Here is a 16,804-nt window from a genome sequence, read left to right on the forward strand (position 1 = left end):
TTTTGTAAAGTAGAACTGGAGAGAATTTTAGTTTAGTGTTTGCATTTTTATCCCAACATAAAGGAAACTTCAGAACAGATACATAAATTATAAAACTAGAGGGTCACAATTGTTTAAGATCTTAAACACCCAAAGGAATATGCTGGTAACTACTTGTATATATGCTATTTTCTTTATTTTATTATTATTATTTTTTTATTTGACATAGAGTCTTGCTCTGTTGCCCAGGCTGGAGTGCAGTGGCGTGATCTCGGATCACTGCAACCTCTGCCTCCTGGGTTCAAGCGATTCTCCTGCCTCAGCCTCCCCAGTAGGTGGGATTACAGGCATGTGCCACCATGCCTGGCTAATTTTTGTAATTTTAGTAGAGACAGGGTTTCACCATGTTGGCCAGGCTGGTCTCGAACTCCTGACCTCAGGTGATCAGCCCTTCTTGGCCTCCCGGCCTCCCAAAGTGCTGGGATTATAGGCGTGAGCCAGGTACCTGGCCTTATATGCTATTTTCAGTTGTTACCAGTAGAGAATTTTTAAATACTGGTGGTTAAGAAAAAGGTAAATACAAATGATTTTATTAGGTATAAACCTGTTCATTTAGTAGGACTCGTGGTTATTGCATCAGTATTTAAACATCTTGAATATTAGATAATTGACTAAGTTTGGGAAATGATTTAAATGGTAATAATTTTGCTATAATAGGCCATAGATTATGTTTTTTTTTTTTTCCTGCGCTGATTTGGAAATAGTTTTTTGAAATTTTTACCTATTTTGGAGATTCTTCAAAAGTAAATCAGTGGTGAGAAAATTTAGGTAACATACTTCTAATATACAAAACATTGTGTCATCAAATACTTCACTGACTTCTATAGAAATGAGACATGAAGGTTTTGAAAAATACCCAAGTTAGTACAGTTTATTATAGCAAGTCTTTTGTGATATTGATTGCACTGTATAGTACTTAGTTTAATAATATTTGTAATGTATATTCAAGCTCCAGAGAGAAATGATTGTGTGATCTACAGCAAAGAGGTTATATTTATCTTTTTCATTTGAATCACCATTATCTCTTTTTGTTACATTTAATTACAGGACTGTTCCCTGATGTGGGTGGAGGTTATTTCTTGCCACGACTTCAAGGAAAACTTGGTTACTTCCTTGCATTAACAGGATTCAGACTAAAAGGAAGAGATGTGTACAGAGCAGGAATTGCTACACACTTTGTAGATTCTGAAAAGGTACTTTTTCGGATGTTTGCATTTTGTATTGTTGGAATAACAAGACAAAATAGTGCGTGGGAAGGTACAGTGGGTGGTTGAGATCCACAGACTTTTGGTGAAATCGTGGTGTGAATCCTGGACCTCTTAGTTTATAGCTGTGTTACCTTGGAGAAAGTGCATAAGCTCTCTAATGCTGTTTCCTCATATGCAAACTGGAGATAATGATACCTGGATTCAGGGTTGGTACCTTCAGTGAGTATTTTTAAGTGAACAAGTAGAGTCTCTTAAATCAAAAGTCATGCCTACCTTAAGAAAGTCTAATATGTACAAATCTAAATTTATATATAAAAAGATAGCCTTTATTTGAAGACATTTTGAAGGCTTCTTTTGGTTATGAGTTTCCCTAGTGCATTGAAAGTAATTGACTTTGGCTTTTCTGAAATACATCTGTTACAAGGAACACATGTTACTTATCTTTGCTTTTTTTAAAAAAAAAAACAAAAACAAAACCAGTGTGGCCAATTTTCTCAGCACAGGATAACATAGTGGAAAAGAATATGTAAATAGTCTGAGTTTAAATCTTAACTGGAACTTAGCCTCTTTTGACCCCCATTTTCCCATCTGCAGAATGGAGATGACACTATTACATAGTCATTGAAACTCCTTGTGTTACATGTGACAGAAGACCCAATTCAAGGTAGTTTTGCCTCAGAATTCCCAGCAAGAGACTTAGGATGTATTTTGCCTCACCTGGCTTAGTTCACTCTGACTGAACTGGCTTATCTCATTCCTGAACCATATGAGTAGGTAGAATATACCTTCTGGCCTATCCTAGGTAATGCATGCTCTATCCTTGGATCTGTGGGGTAAAGTCAGCTTCCAAGGAAGCACATGGTCATCAGATCAATAGTTGATCTGAAAGGAAGGGTGTTTTAGGATATGGGAAGGAAAGCTATAAAATTAAATTAGAAAATTTATGTTACATGCTTAGCCCAGTAACTGACGTATAGTAAACACTCCAAATTTAATTATTATTAATACTTTTAATGCAGTTTTATATTTTTAGAGGTGACCAGATTTTTCATTGAGAGTCTCTTTTATATTACAAAGGATGACACTTTTTATCCTCATATCTGTAACATTCTTCTGTTTTGGGTAAGGATGCCAGAGATCATACTGACAGTTGGACTATCATGTGAGTCCCCCCAAGGACGTTTTACAAATGATGATGGTTTATTCTCACACGTCCTCTTTGGCCATTGAAGTAAAACAGCTGGATAGTATAAAAATGTACTGTTTGGTCACTAATAGAATTATCTTCACAAACTTTATAAATTGGCTGTGGAAATTTTTATGTTGATGAGCTTTGATCTTGCTTCTCACACTGTTACAGATTCTGTAAAATGTATGAAGCATACAAAATTGAAGGTTGTCTCTGTACACTGTTATGAAGGCCTTCTGTCATGTTTGGCCGAAGATTCAGATCTTTGTGTTGTGGGCATCCTCAGTCACATTGAGTAATCTCATGCTTCCCTTGAGCTATAACAGGAAGCAAACATGGGCATGCGATTATCCTGTCTGAAAGGGACACCCTTAATTACAGTGGAATTTAGTTTAGAATAAGAGAGAGCTGATGCATAACCCCTTTCTTTGTCAGTGTGTTCAATACTAGTATCTGCAATGAGTAGACAGACATCCTCAGGGCCTGTAGAGGATATGAAAAAGAGAAATATACTTTGGGGATGCAATTAGAAGTGGGTACAAAAGATAAATAACCATCTTTCTCATCTGGCAGAGGTAAAGTGGTAAGTGTAAAAACAATACAAAGAAAATACTCAAAGAATTGAAAGGAGGAAGAGCTTACCTGTAAGAAAGGACTAGAAGCCTTTTCATAAAGGTTGCAATACAGCCAGCCTTAAGGTGAGTATTATCAGGAAAAGGTATTGTCAGGTAAAGGAAACTTTTAATGAAATCACAGGGGCAAGAAAGCATTAGCTATGTTTGGGGAATAGTAAAAAGTCCTATTCGGCTCAGTGTAGGGTAGATTAAGTGAGGGATTAGATGGAGAAATAAGTGAAGCTGCATTATAGTGTTGTGCGTTGACTGTGGTAGCCACTAATCATTTGTGGCAATTTTGGTTAATATTAATTAAAAATAAAATAAAATTTATGATGTAGGTCTTTGGTTCCAAGTACTCAATAGGCTGAGAGAAATAAAGATAAATGTCTCTATTTCTCCTCCTTAATTTCTTCCATCTTTTTTAATTCCTTTGAAGGCTAGATTTGCTGTATGGGAATACCTGTTCATTCAACTTAAGTCAAAATTTCTTTCAGTGATTCACCTGAAGAGAGAGCATCATAATTTAAAGTCAAGAATTCTAAAAAAGAAGATGAGATTTTATAAAACTTTCTGTTTCTATTGGATCTCAGATCTTTCCTTTTTTTCCCCCTCCCCTTTAGTTGGCCATGTTAGAGGAAGATTTGTTAGCCTTGAAATCTCCTTCAAAAGAAAATATTGCATCTGTCTTAGAAAATTACCATACAGAGGTAATCTTGTTAATATTCTAACCTCAGGTTTTAATTCATGGAGAGGGGAAGTAATTTAAAAACTAGCAATTGGTGAATATTATAGTTTGTAAATATAAGTAAATGTACTAAGGATTTATTTAAAGCGTGGTAGAAGAATCAGTGCTTCACAGTTGTTAGTATAGCCAGCTAATAAGATGACTTCTTTCCTGTGCAGCTGCATAGCTGTCTTCCCACTGCTGGTTAACTTCAGTGCATAACCTTGTGATCAATCTTTGCAAGGGTTTTGGCATTTCTGTAAAAGGTGTTCAATGTTAACGCTATTTGTGGAGCTGTAAACTCTTGACATTTATTTATATTTAATAAAGTATATTACGGCATGTATTTTTAATTCCTTACGTTGTCTGACTTAAATTTTCTTGTAAGAGCCAAGAATCTTTAAAAACACTCTATAACTTCTAGTTAAACATGATTGAATACATCCTGCCTCCTAAAACACCATTCAAAATTGTAATAAGTGAATAAAAAAGGCACAAACCCACAAAGACAAGTAGAACAGAAGAGGAGACAGTGGCAGACATGAGATGTTAGTATTTTGGAAGCTTGAAATCAGCAGGATGAGTGCTGCTAACTTAAACCAAAGAACTCTGAAAGCCAGTAAGAAGTCAGCTGATTCTTGCTGTAGACCCTTTTAAAGGGACCAAGTCCCTCTGAAGACTAGTGTGTAGAATGGGGCAGAAAAGCAGGAGGATTTACTATAAGTTTGTGTTTTTTTTGAAACAATCTAGCTCTGTCACCCAGACTCGAGCGCAGTGGCGCAATCTCCGTTCATGGCAACCTCCGCCTTCCAGATTCAAGTGATTCTCATGCCTCAGCCTCTTGAGTAACTGGGATTACAGGCATGCGCCACCATGCCCAGCTAATTTTTGTATTTTAGTAGAGACAGGGTGTCACCATGTTGGCCAGGCTGGTTTTGAACTTGTGACCTCAAATGATCCACCCTCCTCGGCTTCCCAAAGTGCTGGGATTACAGGCATGAGCACTGCGCTGGGCCCCTCCACAAGTCTTCTTGTACAACTAAGAGTAGCTGTCTTCCAGTAGCCTGGCAGAAGAGTAGGACTTACTCCTTAGAGAAACCAAATCAGGCAGGTCTAGCTGACAGTAGAGATTGGCGAAGTACTGTACTGAAGAGAGGTGAGACATACTGAATTGGAAGACCTCTGTCCCTTTTCCCTAGTTGGCTTGCAGAACCGCTGCATCCCACCCCACTCCTAAGCGATACATTGGAAGAAAAGAAAAACCCATAGACATTGAAATTAATGGACCCCTTAACACATCTTGCCTGATCATCTTACAGTGTATCATACAATTGAGAATCCCACAACTGCAATTGACATTAGACACAAAGCTTCCTAATTTTAGTGCTTTGCATAGAAAAACAAATATTCCTAGGCCAAAACAAACAACAAAGGCACTGGAAGGAAACAGTTAATGCAAGAAGAAGGAAACTTAAAAAGACAAACACCAATCTATAACTGTTATCTTGAGATAAGAGGAAAATATTTTACCTGTTAAACAACAACAGATGTTATAAAGATAATTCAAAGAATAATATAGGCATGCCTCAGATAATCTGAATTTGGTTCCACACCATGGCAATAAAGCTAGCTAGTCACATGAATGTTTTGGTTTTCCAGCACTCATAAAAACTTTTACACTGTACTATAGTCTGTTGAGTATGCAGGAGCATCATTTCTAAACACAGGTACATATCTTACTAATTTATAATTATAAAATAATTTGACTGAAAATACTAATGATCATCTGAGCTTTCAGTGAGTCATAATTGTTTTGCTGCTGGAGGGCCTTGCCTAGATGTTGATGGCTACTGGCTGACCTTGGTACTGGTTATGCCTGTAAAATTTTAAAAATGATAACAAAAGTGGGGAATAAAAAACCCAGAACAGATGAAAATCCGTCGTTGAGGAAAACTCTAACAGAAAAGGATAATGAAATAGAAAGGGAGAGAATGGAAAACTCTAGAGGTATTATTCCAAGAGGTCCAAAATCTAATTATTAGGAATGCATAATAGAGAAAATGGAGGGGAGGAAATATTTAGAGAAATAGTACCAAAAAAATTACCCAGAACTGAAGAACATGAGTACAGATTGGCAGGGCCACCAAGTACTTGGTGGAGAGAATATGAATACACAGCGCATGAGGATTTCACTTGTTTTTATCAGAGCATTTGATAGTCTCCTGCTGTCAAATTGAGTAAATATGGGATGAATTATGGTTTGTGGGGGTTGACGGGCTTATCAAAGAGTTCTACTAAATGTATAGGAGTTAGTTTGTAGGGAAGTCATCTTAGACTTATTCAGTATTTTTCGCAAGTGATTTGGAGACCACTGATAACATTTTGATCAAGTTGATTTAGAACTAAGAAAAATAAATTAGGGAAAAGAATATGGATGAAAAAAACAACCCTTAGAGTTTAGAGTGATCTGCCCAATAGTAACAATGTGAAATTTAAAAAAGATAAGTGCAAATCTTGTGTTTTAACCCAAAGTACTAAATTCATTAAGTACAGAATAGAAGAAACAGCCTACAATGGAACAGGTTAAAAAAAAAAAAAAGTCTTATTTAATTGGAGCTTAGTGTGAATCAGTTGCAATCATAGGCCTGTCTCAACACTAACTCAGAGTTAGTCCAATTAAGAAAAGTATATCCAAAGCAATCAAGGGCCTGCAGAACCCTCTTGTACTTTGCTACCATCCAGCCACACTTGCAGCTAAGATAAGTGTCCTGTACTTGGGAGAATGACCTTGATAAACTGGAACTTGACCATAAGAAGGACCTGGATCATGAGGGGACACAAAGTTGTGTCATGTGAGAAGTGGTTAAGGTGAAACAGATTAACTAGAACTATAAACACGGTAGCATTGGTTTTTGTTCCAGAATTAACAACAGAAACCTCATTACTCGTTGTTCCAGCATTTGTGAGCTCCTCCTTGAGAGGTGCTGTTTTCTCTCCCTGAAGGTCAGAGCTGCAGGCATACCAGGCATATGGTGGGAATTTCTGACTAGGATGGAAATTTGGGCAGGTTGACCTTTCAGGTCCCTTACAATCCTTAAATTCACAGATATATTTTAATGATAATGTGTTAAATGTAATAGTGGTTACATATATTTATACATGTAAATAATAATACTAAAACATTTTTGCTGTTGATACTTTTAAGAGCTAGAGTTCTACATGCTGTCTGAATTTTGATCATACAGTGGTAGTTATTTATGAGACAGTTAGATGTAATTTGAAAGTGACAAGTGACAATCTTTCACAAAGGGTATCATTAAATATGAATTTTTAAGGATTAAAAAAGTGTGTTCAAAGTTACTAAAAAATTTTTCTTTTCAAACAGTCTAAGATTGATCGAGACAAGTCTTTTATGCTTGAGGAACACATGGACAAAATAAACAGGTACCTAAAAAGAGATCTCAGTTATATATTCCTTTGGAAAGACTATGTTAAAATGAATTTACTAACATTGTAATTACCATTTTAATTACACTGTGTTTGATAGTGCACTGAATTCTGAGATCAGATAGTATAGCGTTTTCTTTCCTTCCTTTCCTTTCCTTTTTTTTCTTTTCTTTTTTATTTTCCTTTCTTCTTTCTTTTCTTTCTTTCCTTTCTTTTCTTTTCTTTTTTCTTTTTTTCCTTTCTTTCTTTGTTTGTTTGTTTGTTTGTTTGTTTCTTTCTTTCTTTCTTTCTTTCTTTCTCTCTCTCTCTCTCTCTCTTTCTTTTTTTTCTTTTTCTTTTCTTTTCTTTTCTTTTCTTTTTTCTGTCTTGTCTTGTCCTGTCCTGTCCCTCGCTCCTTCCCCCAGGCTCTGTTCCCCGGGCAGTGGTACAATCTCAGCTCACTGCAACCTCCACCTTCCGGGTTCAAGCAGTTCTTATGCCTCAACTTCCTGAGTAGCTGGGACTACATGCACCTGCTACCATGCCTGGCTAACTTTTGTATTTTCAGTAGAGACAGGGTTTCGCCATGTTGGCCAGGCTGGTCTCCAACTCCTGATCTAAGGTGATTCGTCCTCCTCGACCTCTCAAAGTGCTGGGATTGCAGGCTTTATGCCTGGCCAGCATAGGACTTTTTTTCACTTACCTTCGAAAGTAGCTTCTTTCCCTCTCTTTCTGGGCGAAATAAATTCATTATATTTAAGTCATCTACCATGAGAATTCATCCTAGTACAAAATACCTTTTTTTTTTTTTTTTTTTTTAAGTGGGGGAAGAGCAGCTAGAAAATAATTGAATTAACTTTAATTTTTGTAAATTCATCTTCTCTGAAGATCTTAACAAGCTGAACAGTAAAAAGATTTTGTGCAGTGATTTGAATTTATATTTGTACAAAATATCTTTTTTTTTGAAATGGGGAAGAGAAGCTAGAAAATAATAATTGAATTAACTTTTACCTTTTTAAATTCATCTTCTCTGAAAGTCTTGATAAGCCGATTAGCAAAAAAGGTTTTGTGCAGTGATTTGAGAGATTGACAGACTGGCTTTGGGAAACAGGAGGAAAAGTATTAGAAAATAAGACAACCATCTCTACAATTTAGAAGCATCGATGTTTGATTGTTGAATTATCTCTTTATATGGAAATATAATAGATGCAAAAATGCAAAAGAAAAAATAAAATTTAGATTTTATTTTGTTAGTGAAGGTAGACTGCAAATGCTTACCCAGGGAAGCAGTGCTCTCTCTCTTTTTACGTCCTGTTAAAGAAGTTAGACAATTCTTCATTATTGAAACAGAGGTGTGGGAAAGCCTATGTTCAGATTCATCAGTATGTTAGAAATAGGAAATCACTTACACATTGGTGAAGTCACATTTCCTTTTTTTACAGTTGTTTTTCAGCCAATACCATGGAAGAAATTATTGAAAACTTAAAGCAAGATGGTTCTTCTTTTGCCCTAGAGCAATTGAAGGTAATATTGGAATCCTTTCTGTCCTGACTGAGCACAGTGAAGTCCGGTGACAGGGAAGCCTCTCTAAGGGGGTATTCGTGCTCCATTGGTGGTGACATAGCCCACGCATTGTGTTTTCTTTTTTCCCAAATTTAGGTGAGCTTCAGAAATCAGTTCTACTAACCTTGACCTAAATCCAAGTGCCACGTCTACCTGCTGGTTGTTCAGGGCAAAGCCAATCTAGTTTTATGTCCTTTGAATGTAACAGAGGACTTTAGTAAGCATGCTTCATTTCCAAATAGTCCTCCTTGTCTTATGGAGGAAGGTTTTTAGGGACACTTTAATTAGAAGGGCTGGGTCACTGGAGAATAGTCACCTTATGATACATTGCAATTGTGACATCGATCTATAAATTCTACTTAATATGGTCTTTCTAAACAGGAGGTTTAATTAAAAAGCGATGGTTTTAAACAAGTGAGAGACTCCATCTCTTGCCATAGCTGAGTCTTATGTAGAGTTTCTGTGTTAGGTACACTTTGATCTTTTTGGCACATAACTGTTAGGAGAAGAGCCATTTTTGTATAAATGTGTACATACTAGGTATTGACATTCATGGACCTCTAGTATGATTATGAAACTTGGAGTATTTCAGACTTCTGGACAAAGGAAAGAAAAGGTATGTTTCCTTTTACTTAAAAGGTGTTTTAGCTTGTCTTCATCTGATTGCATTTTTCATATATATATATAAAATTACTTTAAGCTCTACATCATGATTCCATAATGTTTTTCTGTTTATAGATGTAATCATAGCATTTCAGTTGTCAGGAAACATATTGAGAAAAAATTTTAACAGTCTTACCTGTAAAAGTGAAAACATTTCCTCCATTGTCACTGTATTTTTTTGTTTGTTTTCCTTTTTTTGAGACAGAATCTTGCCCTGTTGCCCAGGCTGGAGGACAGTGGTGCAATCACAACTCACTGCAGCCTCAGCCTCCCAGGCTCAAGCAATCCTCACACCTCAGCCTCCTGAGTAGCTGGGACTATGGGTGTGTGCCACCACGCGTGGCTAATTTTTTGTATTTTTTTGTAGAGACAAGGTTTCACCATGTTGGCCAGGCTGGTCTCGACCTCCTGGGCTCAAGTGATTCACCCACCTCTGCTTCCCAAAGTGCTGGGATTACAGGCGTGAGCCACCACACCGGGCCTTTTACTGTATTCTTAGGGGGGAAATCCAAAGTTAATTTGTCCCATGGGATCTTAAACAGTATTAGAATTTTATTAACTTTCAAGGATAGGCATAAATTAGAGCAGGTAGACCAGCCATTTATTTCCCTAACTCACAAAAGTAGATTATTATTGTTAACAACTTCCAGGAATGTTTGCGTAGTCATTTTGTAATTCAAGGAATCTGACTTTAAGTTGGTGTATTAGGGTTCTCTAAAGGGAAAGAACTAATGGGAGATATGTATATAAAGGGGAATTTATTAAGTATTAACCTGCATGATCACAAGGTCCCCCAGTAGGCTGTCTACAAGCTTAAGGAGCAAGGAAGACCAGTCTGAGTCTCAAAACTGAAGAACTTGGGGTCTGATATTCAAGGGCAGGAAGCATCCAGCATGGGAGAAAGATATAGGCTGGGAGGCTAGGCCAGTCTCTCCTTTTCACATTATTCTGCCTGCTTTATATTCTCTGGCAGCTGATTAGTTTGTGCCCATCAGATTAAGGGTGGATCTGCCTTGCCCAGCCCACTGATTCATATGTTAATCTCTTTTAGCAACACCTTCACAGACACACCCAGGATCGATACTTTGTATCCTTCAATCCAGTCAGATTGACACTCAGTATTCACCATCACAAGTCCACCCCTTGTCAACTTGAACCCATACACATCTCCTGAGGCTTCAAATAAAGACAATAATAAGGTCATAATTATGCCTAACATAATGCAACTATCCTTTGTACAACCAGAAATGCACCAATTCCCAACCCAAATACTATTACATAAAGTTAGCAGTACTTCAATGCTAATATGAAGTCAGTAAATCTTATGTCACATGATAAAGGAAAAGGAAATAAAGATATTTTCTTAGTATAAGTATATACATGCACAAATATGTGTTTAGCAAAAGGTGGAGGAAATACTCATGACAATTACAGTCTCCATTTCTGTGGCTGATCACATGGTTGTAACTAGTGTTGATGACTACCTTCTTCTACTACCCATTCTGTATTCCCTATGTCTTTAGCAAGCACCTCACATCAACAAAAAGTACACCCACACAAAAAACCCCATTCAGAAGCCATCAGCATCAAAGATCAAAGGTTAAATAAACACACGAAGATGAGGAAAAGCCAGTGCAACAATGCTGAAAATTCCAAAAACCATAATGCCTCTTCTCTTCCAAATAAATGATTACAATTCCTCTCCAGCAAGGGCACAAAACTGGATGGAAATGAGTTTGATGAATTGACAGAAGTAGGCTTCAGAAGGTGTGTAGTAACAAACTCCTCTGAGCTGAAGGAGTGTGGTCTAAACCAATGCAAGGAAGCTAAGAACCTTGATAAAAGGTTATAGGAACTGCTAACTAGAATAACCAGTTTAGAGAAGAACATAAATCTTGAAGAACAAGTATCAGTAATCGAATCAATCAGGCAGAAGAAGGGATATCAGAGATTGAAGATCAACTTAAATGTGAAGACAAGATTAGAGAAAAAAGAATGAAAAGGAATGAACAAAGCCTCCAAGAAATGTGGGACTATGTGAAAAGACCAGACCTACGATTGATTGGTGTACCTGAAAATGACAGGAGAATGGAGCCAAGTCGGAAAACACACTTCAGCATATTGTGCAGGAGAACTTCCCCAATCTAACAAGACAAGCCAACATTCAAATTCAGGAAATACAGAGAACACCACAAAGATACTCCTTGAGAAGAGCCACCCCAAGACACATAATCTTCAGATTCTTCAAGGTTGAAATGAAGGAAAAAATGTTAAGGGCAACCAGAGAGAAAGGTAGGGTTACCTACAAAGGAAAGCCCATCAGACTAACAGCGGATGCCTGTGCAGAAACCTTACAATCAGAAGAGAGTGGGGGCCAATATTCAACATTCTTGAAGAAAAGAATTTTCAACCTAGAATTTCATATCCAGCCAAACTAAGCTTCATAAGTGAAGGAGAAAGGAAATCCTTTCCAGACAAGCAGATGCTGAGGGATTTTGTCACTACCAGGCCTGCATTGCAATAGCTCCTGAAGGAAGCACTAAATATGGAAAAGAAAAACTGGTACCAGCCACCACAAAAACATACCAAATTATAAAGACCACCAACACTATGAAGAAACTGCATCAACTAATGGGCAAAATAACCCACTAGCATCATGATGACATGATCAGATTCACACATAATAATATTAACCTTAAATGTAAATGGGCTAAATGCACTAATTAAAAGACACAGACTAGCAAATTGGATAAAGAGTCAAGACCCATCAGTGTGCTGTATTCAAGAGACCCATCTCACATGCAGAGACACATACAGGTTCAAAATAAAGGGATGGAGGAATATTTACCAAGCAAATGGAAAGCAAAAAAGCAGGGGTTGCAGTCCTGGTCTCTGATAAAACAGACTTTAAACCAAAAGCAATAAAAAAAGACAAAGGCATTACATAATGGTAAAGGGATCAATATAACAAGAAGAGCTAACTATCCTAAATATAGATGCACCAATACAGGAGCACCCAGATTCATAAAGCAAGTTTTTAGAGACCTACAAAGAGACTTAGACTCCCAGACAATAATACTGGGAGACTTTAACCACCCTACTTTCAATATTAGATCAATGAGACAGAAAATTAACAATGATATTCAGGACTTGAACTCAGTTCTGGACCAAGTGGACCTAATAGACATCTATAGAACTCTCTACCCCAAGTCAACATAATATACATTATTTTCAGTACCACATAGCACTTATTCTAAAATCAGCTATATAATTGGAAGTAAAACACTCCTCAGCAAATGCAAAAGAACGGAAATCATAACAAACAGTCTTTCAGACCACAGTGCAATCAAATTAGAACTCAGGATTAAGAAACTCACTCAAAACCACAAAATACATGGAAAGTGAACAACCTGCTCCTGAATGACTACTGGGTAAATAACGAAATTAAGGCAGAAATAAATTAAGTTCTTTGAAACCAATGAGAACAAAGATACAATGTACCAAAATCACAACACAGCTAAAGCAGTGTTTAGAGGGAAGTTTATAGCACTATATACCCACATCAGAAAGTGGAAAAGGTCTCAAATCGACACCCTTACATCACAGTTAAAAGAACTAGAGAAACAAGAGCAAACAAATTAAAAAAATAGCAGAAGACATGAAATAAGCAGAACTGAAGGAGATAAAGACACAAAAAAACCCTTCAAATAATCAATGAATCCAGGAGGTGGATTTTGAAAAGATTAACAAAATAGACCACTAGCCAGGCTAATAAGAAAAGAGAGAAGACTCAAATAGACACGATAAAAAAAAATGATAAAGGGGATATCACCACTGATCCCACAGAAATGCAAACTACCATCAGAGAATGCTGTAAACACCTCTCCACAAATAAAGTAGAAAATCTAGAAGAAATGGATAAATTCCCGGACACATAAACCTTCCCAGGACTAAACCAGGAAGAAGTCGAATCCCTAAATAGACCAATAACAAGTTCTGAAATTGAGGCAATAATTAATGGCCTACCAATCAAAAAAAGCCCAGGACTAGACAGATTCACAGCCGAATTCTGCCAGAGGTACAAAGAGGAGCTGGTGCCATTCCTTCTGAAAATATTCCAAACAATACAAAAAGGGGGACTCCTCCCTAACTCATTTTATGAGGCCAGCATCATCCTGATACCAAAACCTGGCAGAGACACAAGGGTAAAAAAAAATATTTCAAGGCTGGGTGCAGTGGCTCACACCTGTAATCCCAGCACTTCAGGAGGCTGAGGTGGGCAGATCACCCGAGGTCCAGAGTTCAAGACCAGCCTGACTAACATGGAGAAGCCCCATTTCTACTAAAAATACAAAATTAGCTGGGCGTGGTAGCACATGCCTGTAATCCCAGCTACTCAGGAGGCTGAGGCAGGAGAATTGCTTGAACCTGGGAGGCAGACGTTGTGGCGAGCCGAGATTGCCCCATTGCACTCCAGCCTAGGCGACAAGGCAAAACTCTGTCTTGGAAAAAAAAAATATATATATATATACACACACACACACACACACACACACACACACACAGGCCAATATCCCTGATAAACATCAGTGTGAAAATATTCAATAAAATACTGTCAAACATAATCCAGGGTCACATCAGAAAGCTTATCCACCACCAATCAAGTCAGCTTCATCCTGGGATGCAAAGCTGGTTCAACATAAGCAAATCAATAAATGTAATCCATCACATAAACAAAACCAGTGACAAAAACCGCATGATTACAATAGATGCAGAAAAGGCATTCAATAAAATTGACCCCTTCGTGCTAAAAACACTGAATAAACTAGATATTATGGAACATATCTCAAAAAATAAGAGCTGTTTATGACAAACCCACAGCCAGTATCATACTGAATGGGCAAAAGCTGGCAGCATTCCCTTTGGAAACTGGCACAAGACCAGAATGCCCTCTCTCACCACTCCTACTCAGCATAGTATTGGAAGTTCTGGCCAGGGCAATCAGGCAAGAGAAAGAAAGAAAGGGTATTCAAATAGGAAGAGAGGAAGTCAAATTGTCCCTGTCTGCAGATGACATGATTGTATATTTAGAAAACCTCATTGTCTCAGCCCCAAAACGTCTTAAGCTGATAAGCAAGTTCAACAGAGTCAGGATACAAAATCAGTGTGCAAAAATCACAAGCATTCCTATATACCAATAATAGCCAAATTATGAGTGAACTTCCATTCACAATTGCTACAAAGAAAATAAAATAGGAATACAACTTACAGGTGACGTGAAGGTTGGGCACGGGGGCTCACGCTTGTAATCCCAGCCCTTTGGGGGGTGAGATGGGCAGATCACCTGAGGTCAGGAGTTCAAGACCAGCCTGGCCAACATGGTGAAACCCTGTCTCTATTAAAAATACAAAAATTAGCTGGGTGTGGTGGCGCATGCCTATAATCCCAGCTACTCAGGAGGCTGAGGGAGGAGAGTCACTTGAGCCCGGGAGGCAGAGGTTGCAGTGACCTGAGACTGTACCACTGCATTCTAGCTTGGGCAGAGGAGGGAGACTCTGTCTCAAAAACAAAACAAAAACAAAAACAAAAAAGGAGAACTGCAAACCACTGCTCAAGGAAGTAAGAGAGGACACAAATGGATAAACATTCCGTGCTTATGGATAGGAGGAATCAATATCATGAAAATGTCCATACTGCCCAAAGTAATGTTTAGATTCAGTGCTATTCCCATTAAGCTACCATTGACTTTCTTCACAGATCTAGAATTACTTTAAATTTCATATGGAATCAAACTAGAGCCCGTATACTGAAGAGAATCCTAAGCCAAAAGGACAAAGTTGGAGGCATCATGCTACCTGACTTCAAACTGTACTACAAGGCTAGAGTAACCAAAACAGCATGGTATAGTGGTACCAACACATATATATAGACCAATGGAACAGAACAGACACCTCAGAAATAACACCACACACGTACAACCATCTGATCTTCAACAAACCTGACAAAAACAAGCAGTGGGGAAAGGATTCCATATTTAATAAATGTTGGGAAAATTGGCTAGCCATATGCAGAAAACTGAAATTGGACCCCTTCCTTACACTTTATACAAAAATTAATTCAAGATGGATTAAAGACCTAAACATAAGACCTAAAACCATAAAAACTCCAGAAGAGAACCTAGGCAATACCATTCAGAACATAGTCATGGGCAAAGACTTCATGACTAAACCACCAAAAACAATTGCAACAAAAACCAAAATTGAGAAATAGGATCTAATTAAAGAGCTCTGTGCAGCAAAAGAAACACTCATCAGAGTGAACAGGCAACTCACAGAATGGGAGAAAATTTTTGCAATCTATCCATCTGACAAAAATCTAATATCCAGAATCTACAAGATTCTTAAATTTACAAGAAAAAACCCCATCAAAAAGTGGGTGAAGGATGTGAACAGACACTTCTCAAAAGAAGACATTTATGGCCGGGTGTGGTGACTCACGCCTGTAATCCCAGCACTTTGGGGGGCCATGGCGGGCAGATCATGAGGTCAGGAGTTCAAGACTAGGCTGACTGATATGATGAAACCGCATCTCTACTAAAAATACAAAAATTAGCCAGGCATGGTAGTGCACGCCTATAATCCCAGCTACTGTGGAGGCTGAGGCAGAAAAATTGCTTGAACCCGGAAGGCAGAGGTTGTAGTGAGCCAAGATTGCCCTACTGCCCTCCAGCCTGGGTGATAAGAGCAAGACACTGTCTCAAAACAAACAAAGACATTTACGCGGCCAACAAACATACGAATAAAAGTTCATCATCACTGATCATTAGAGAAATGCAAATCAAAACCACAGTGAGATAACCCATCTCACACCAGTTAGAATGGAGATCATTAAAAAGTCTGGAAACAACAGATACTGGTGAGGATGTGGAGAAATAGGAATGCTTTTACACTGTTGGTAGGAGTGTAAATTAGTTCAACCACTGTGGAAGACAATGTGGCAATTCCTCAAGAATCTAGAACCAGAAATACCATTTGACCCAGCAATCCCTTTCCTGGGTATATACCCAAAGGATTATAAATCATTCTACTCTAAAGACACATGCACACGTGTGTTTATTGCAGCACTATTTATAATAATAAAGACCTGGATCCAACCCAAATGCCCATCAGTGAGAGACTGGATAAAGAAAATGTGGCATATATACGCCATGAAATACTATGCAGCTGTGAAAAAAGAATGAGTTCATGTCCTTTGCAGGGACATGGATGAAGCTGGAAACCATCATTCTCGGTAAACTAATACAAGAACAGAAAACCAAACACCACATGTTCTCACTCATAAGTGGGAGTTGAACAGTGAGAACATACTGACACAG

At 37.9% G+C, this 16,804-nt stretch overlaps 1 protein-coding gene across 3 annotated transcripts in view; it reads left to right on the forward strand.

Annotated features, from left to right (window-relative positions):
- The window catches only part of HIBCH (3-hydroxyisobutyryl-CoA hydrolase), a 118,264-nt gene that overhangs the window by 67,529 nt on the left and 33,931 nt on the right, over positions 1-16,804 (forward strand). For all 3 annotated transcript variants that reach the window (XM_050751919.1, XM_050751918.1, XM_050751917.1), the window contains 4 exons: positions 1,087-1,232; positions 3,674-3,760; positions 7,163-7,221; positions 8,646-8,727. In XM_050751919.1, coding sequence (XP_050607876.1) covers positions 1,087-1,232; positions 3,674-3,760; positions 7,163-7,221; positions 8,646-8,727 — 374 coding nt within the window. The remainder of the gene's footprint in view (positions 1-1,086; positions 1,233-3,673; positions 3,761-7,162; positions 7,222-8,645; positions 8,728-16,804) is intronic.

Source organism: Macaca thibetana, chromosome 12 (genome assembly GCF_024542745.1).
Source record: "Macaca thibetana thibetana isolate TM-01 chromosome 12, ASM2454274v1, whole genome shotgun sequence".
NCBI lineage: Eukaryota > Metazoa > Chordata > Mammalia > Primates > Cercopithecidae > Macaca > Macaca thibetana.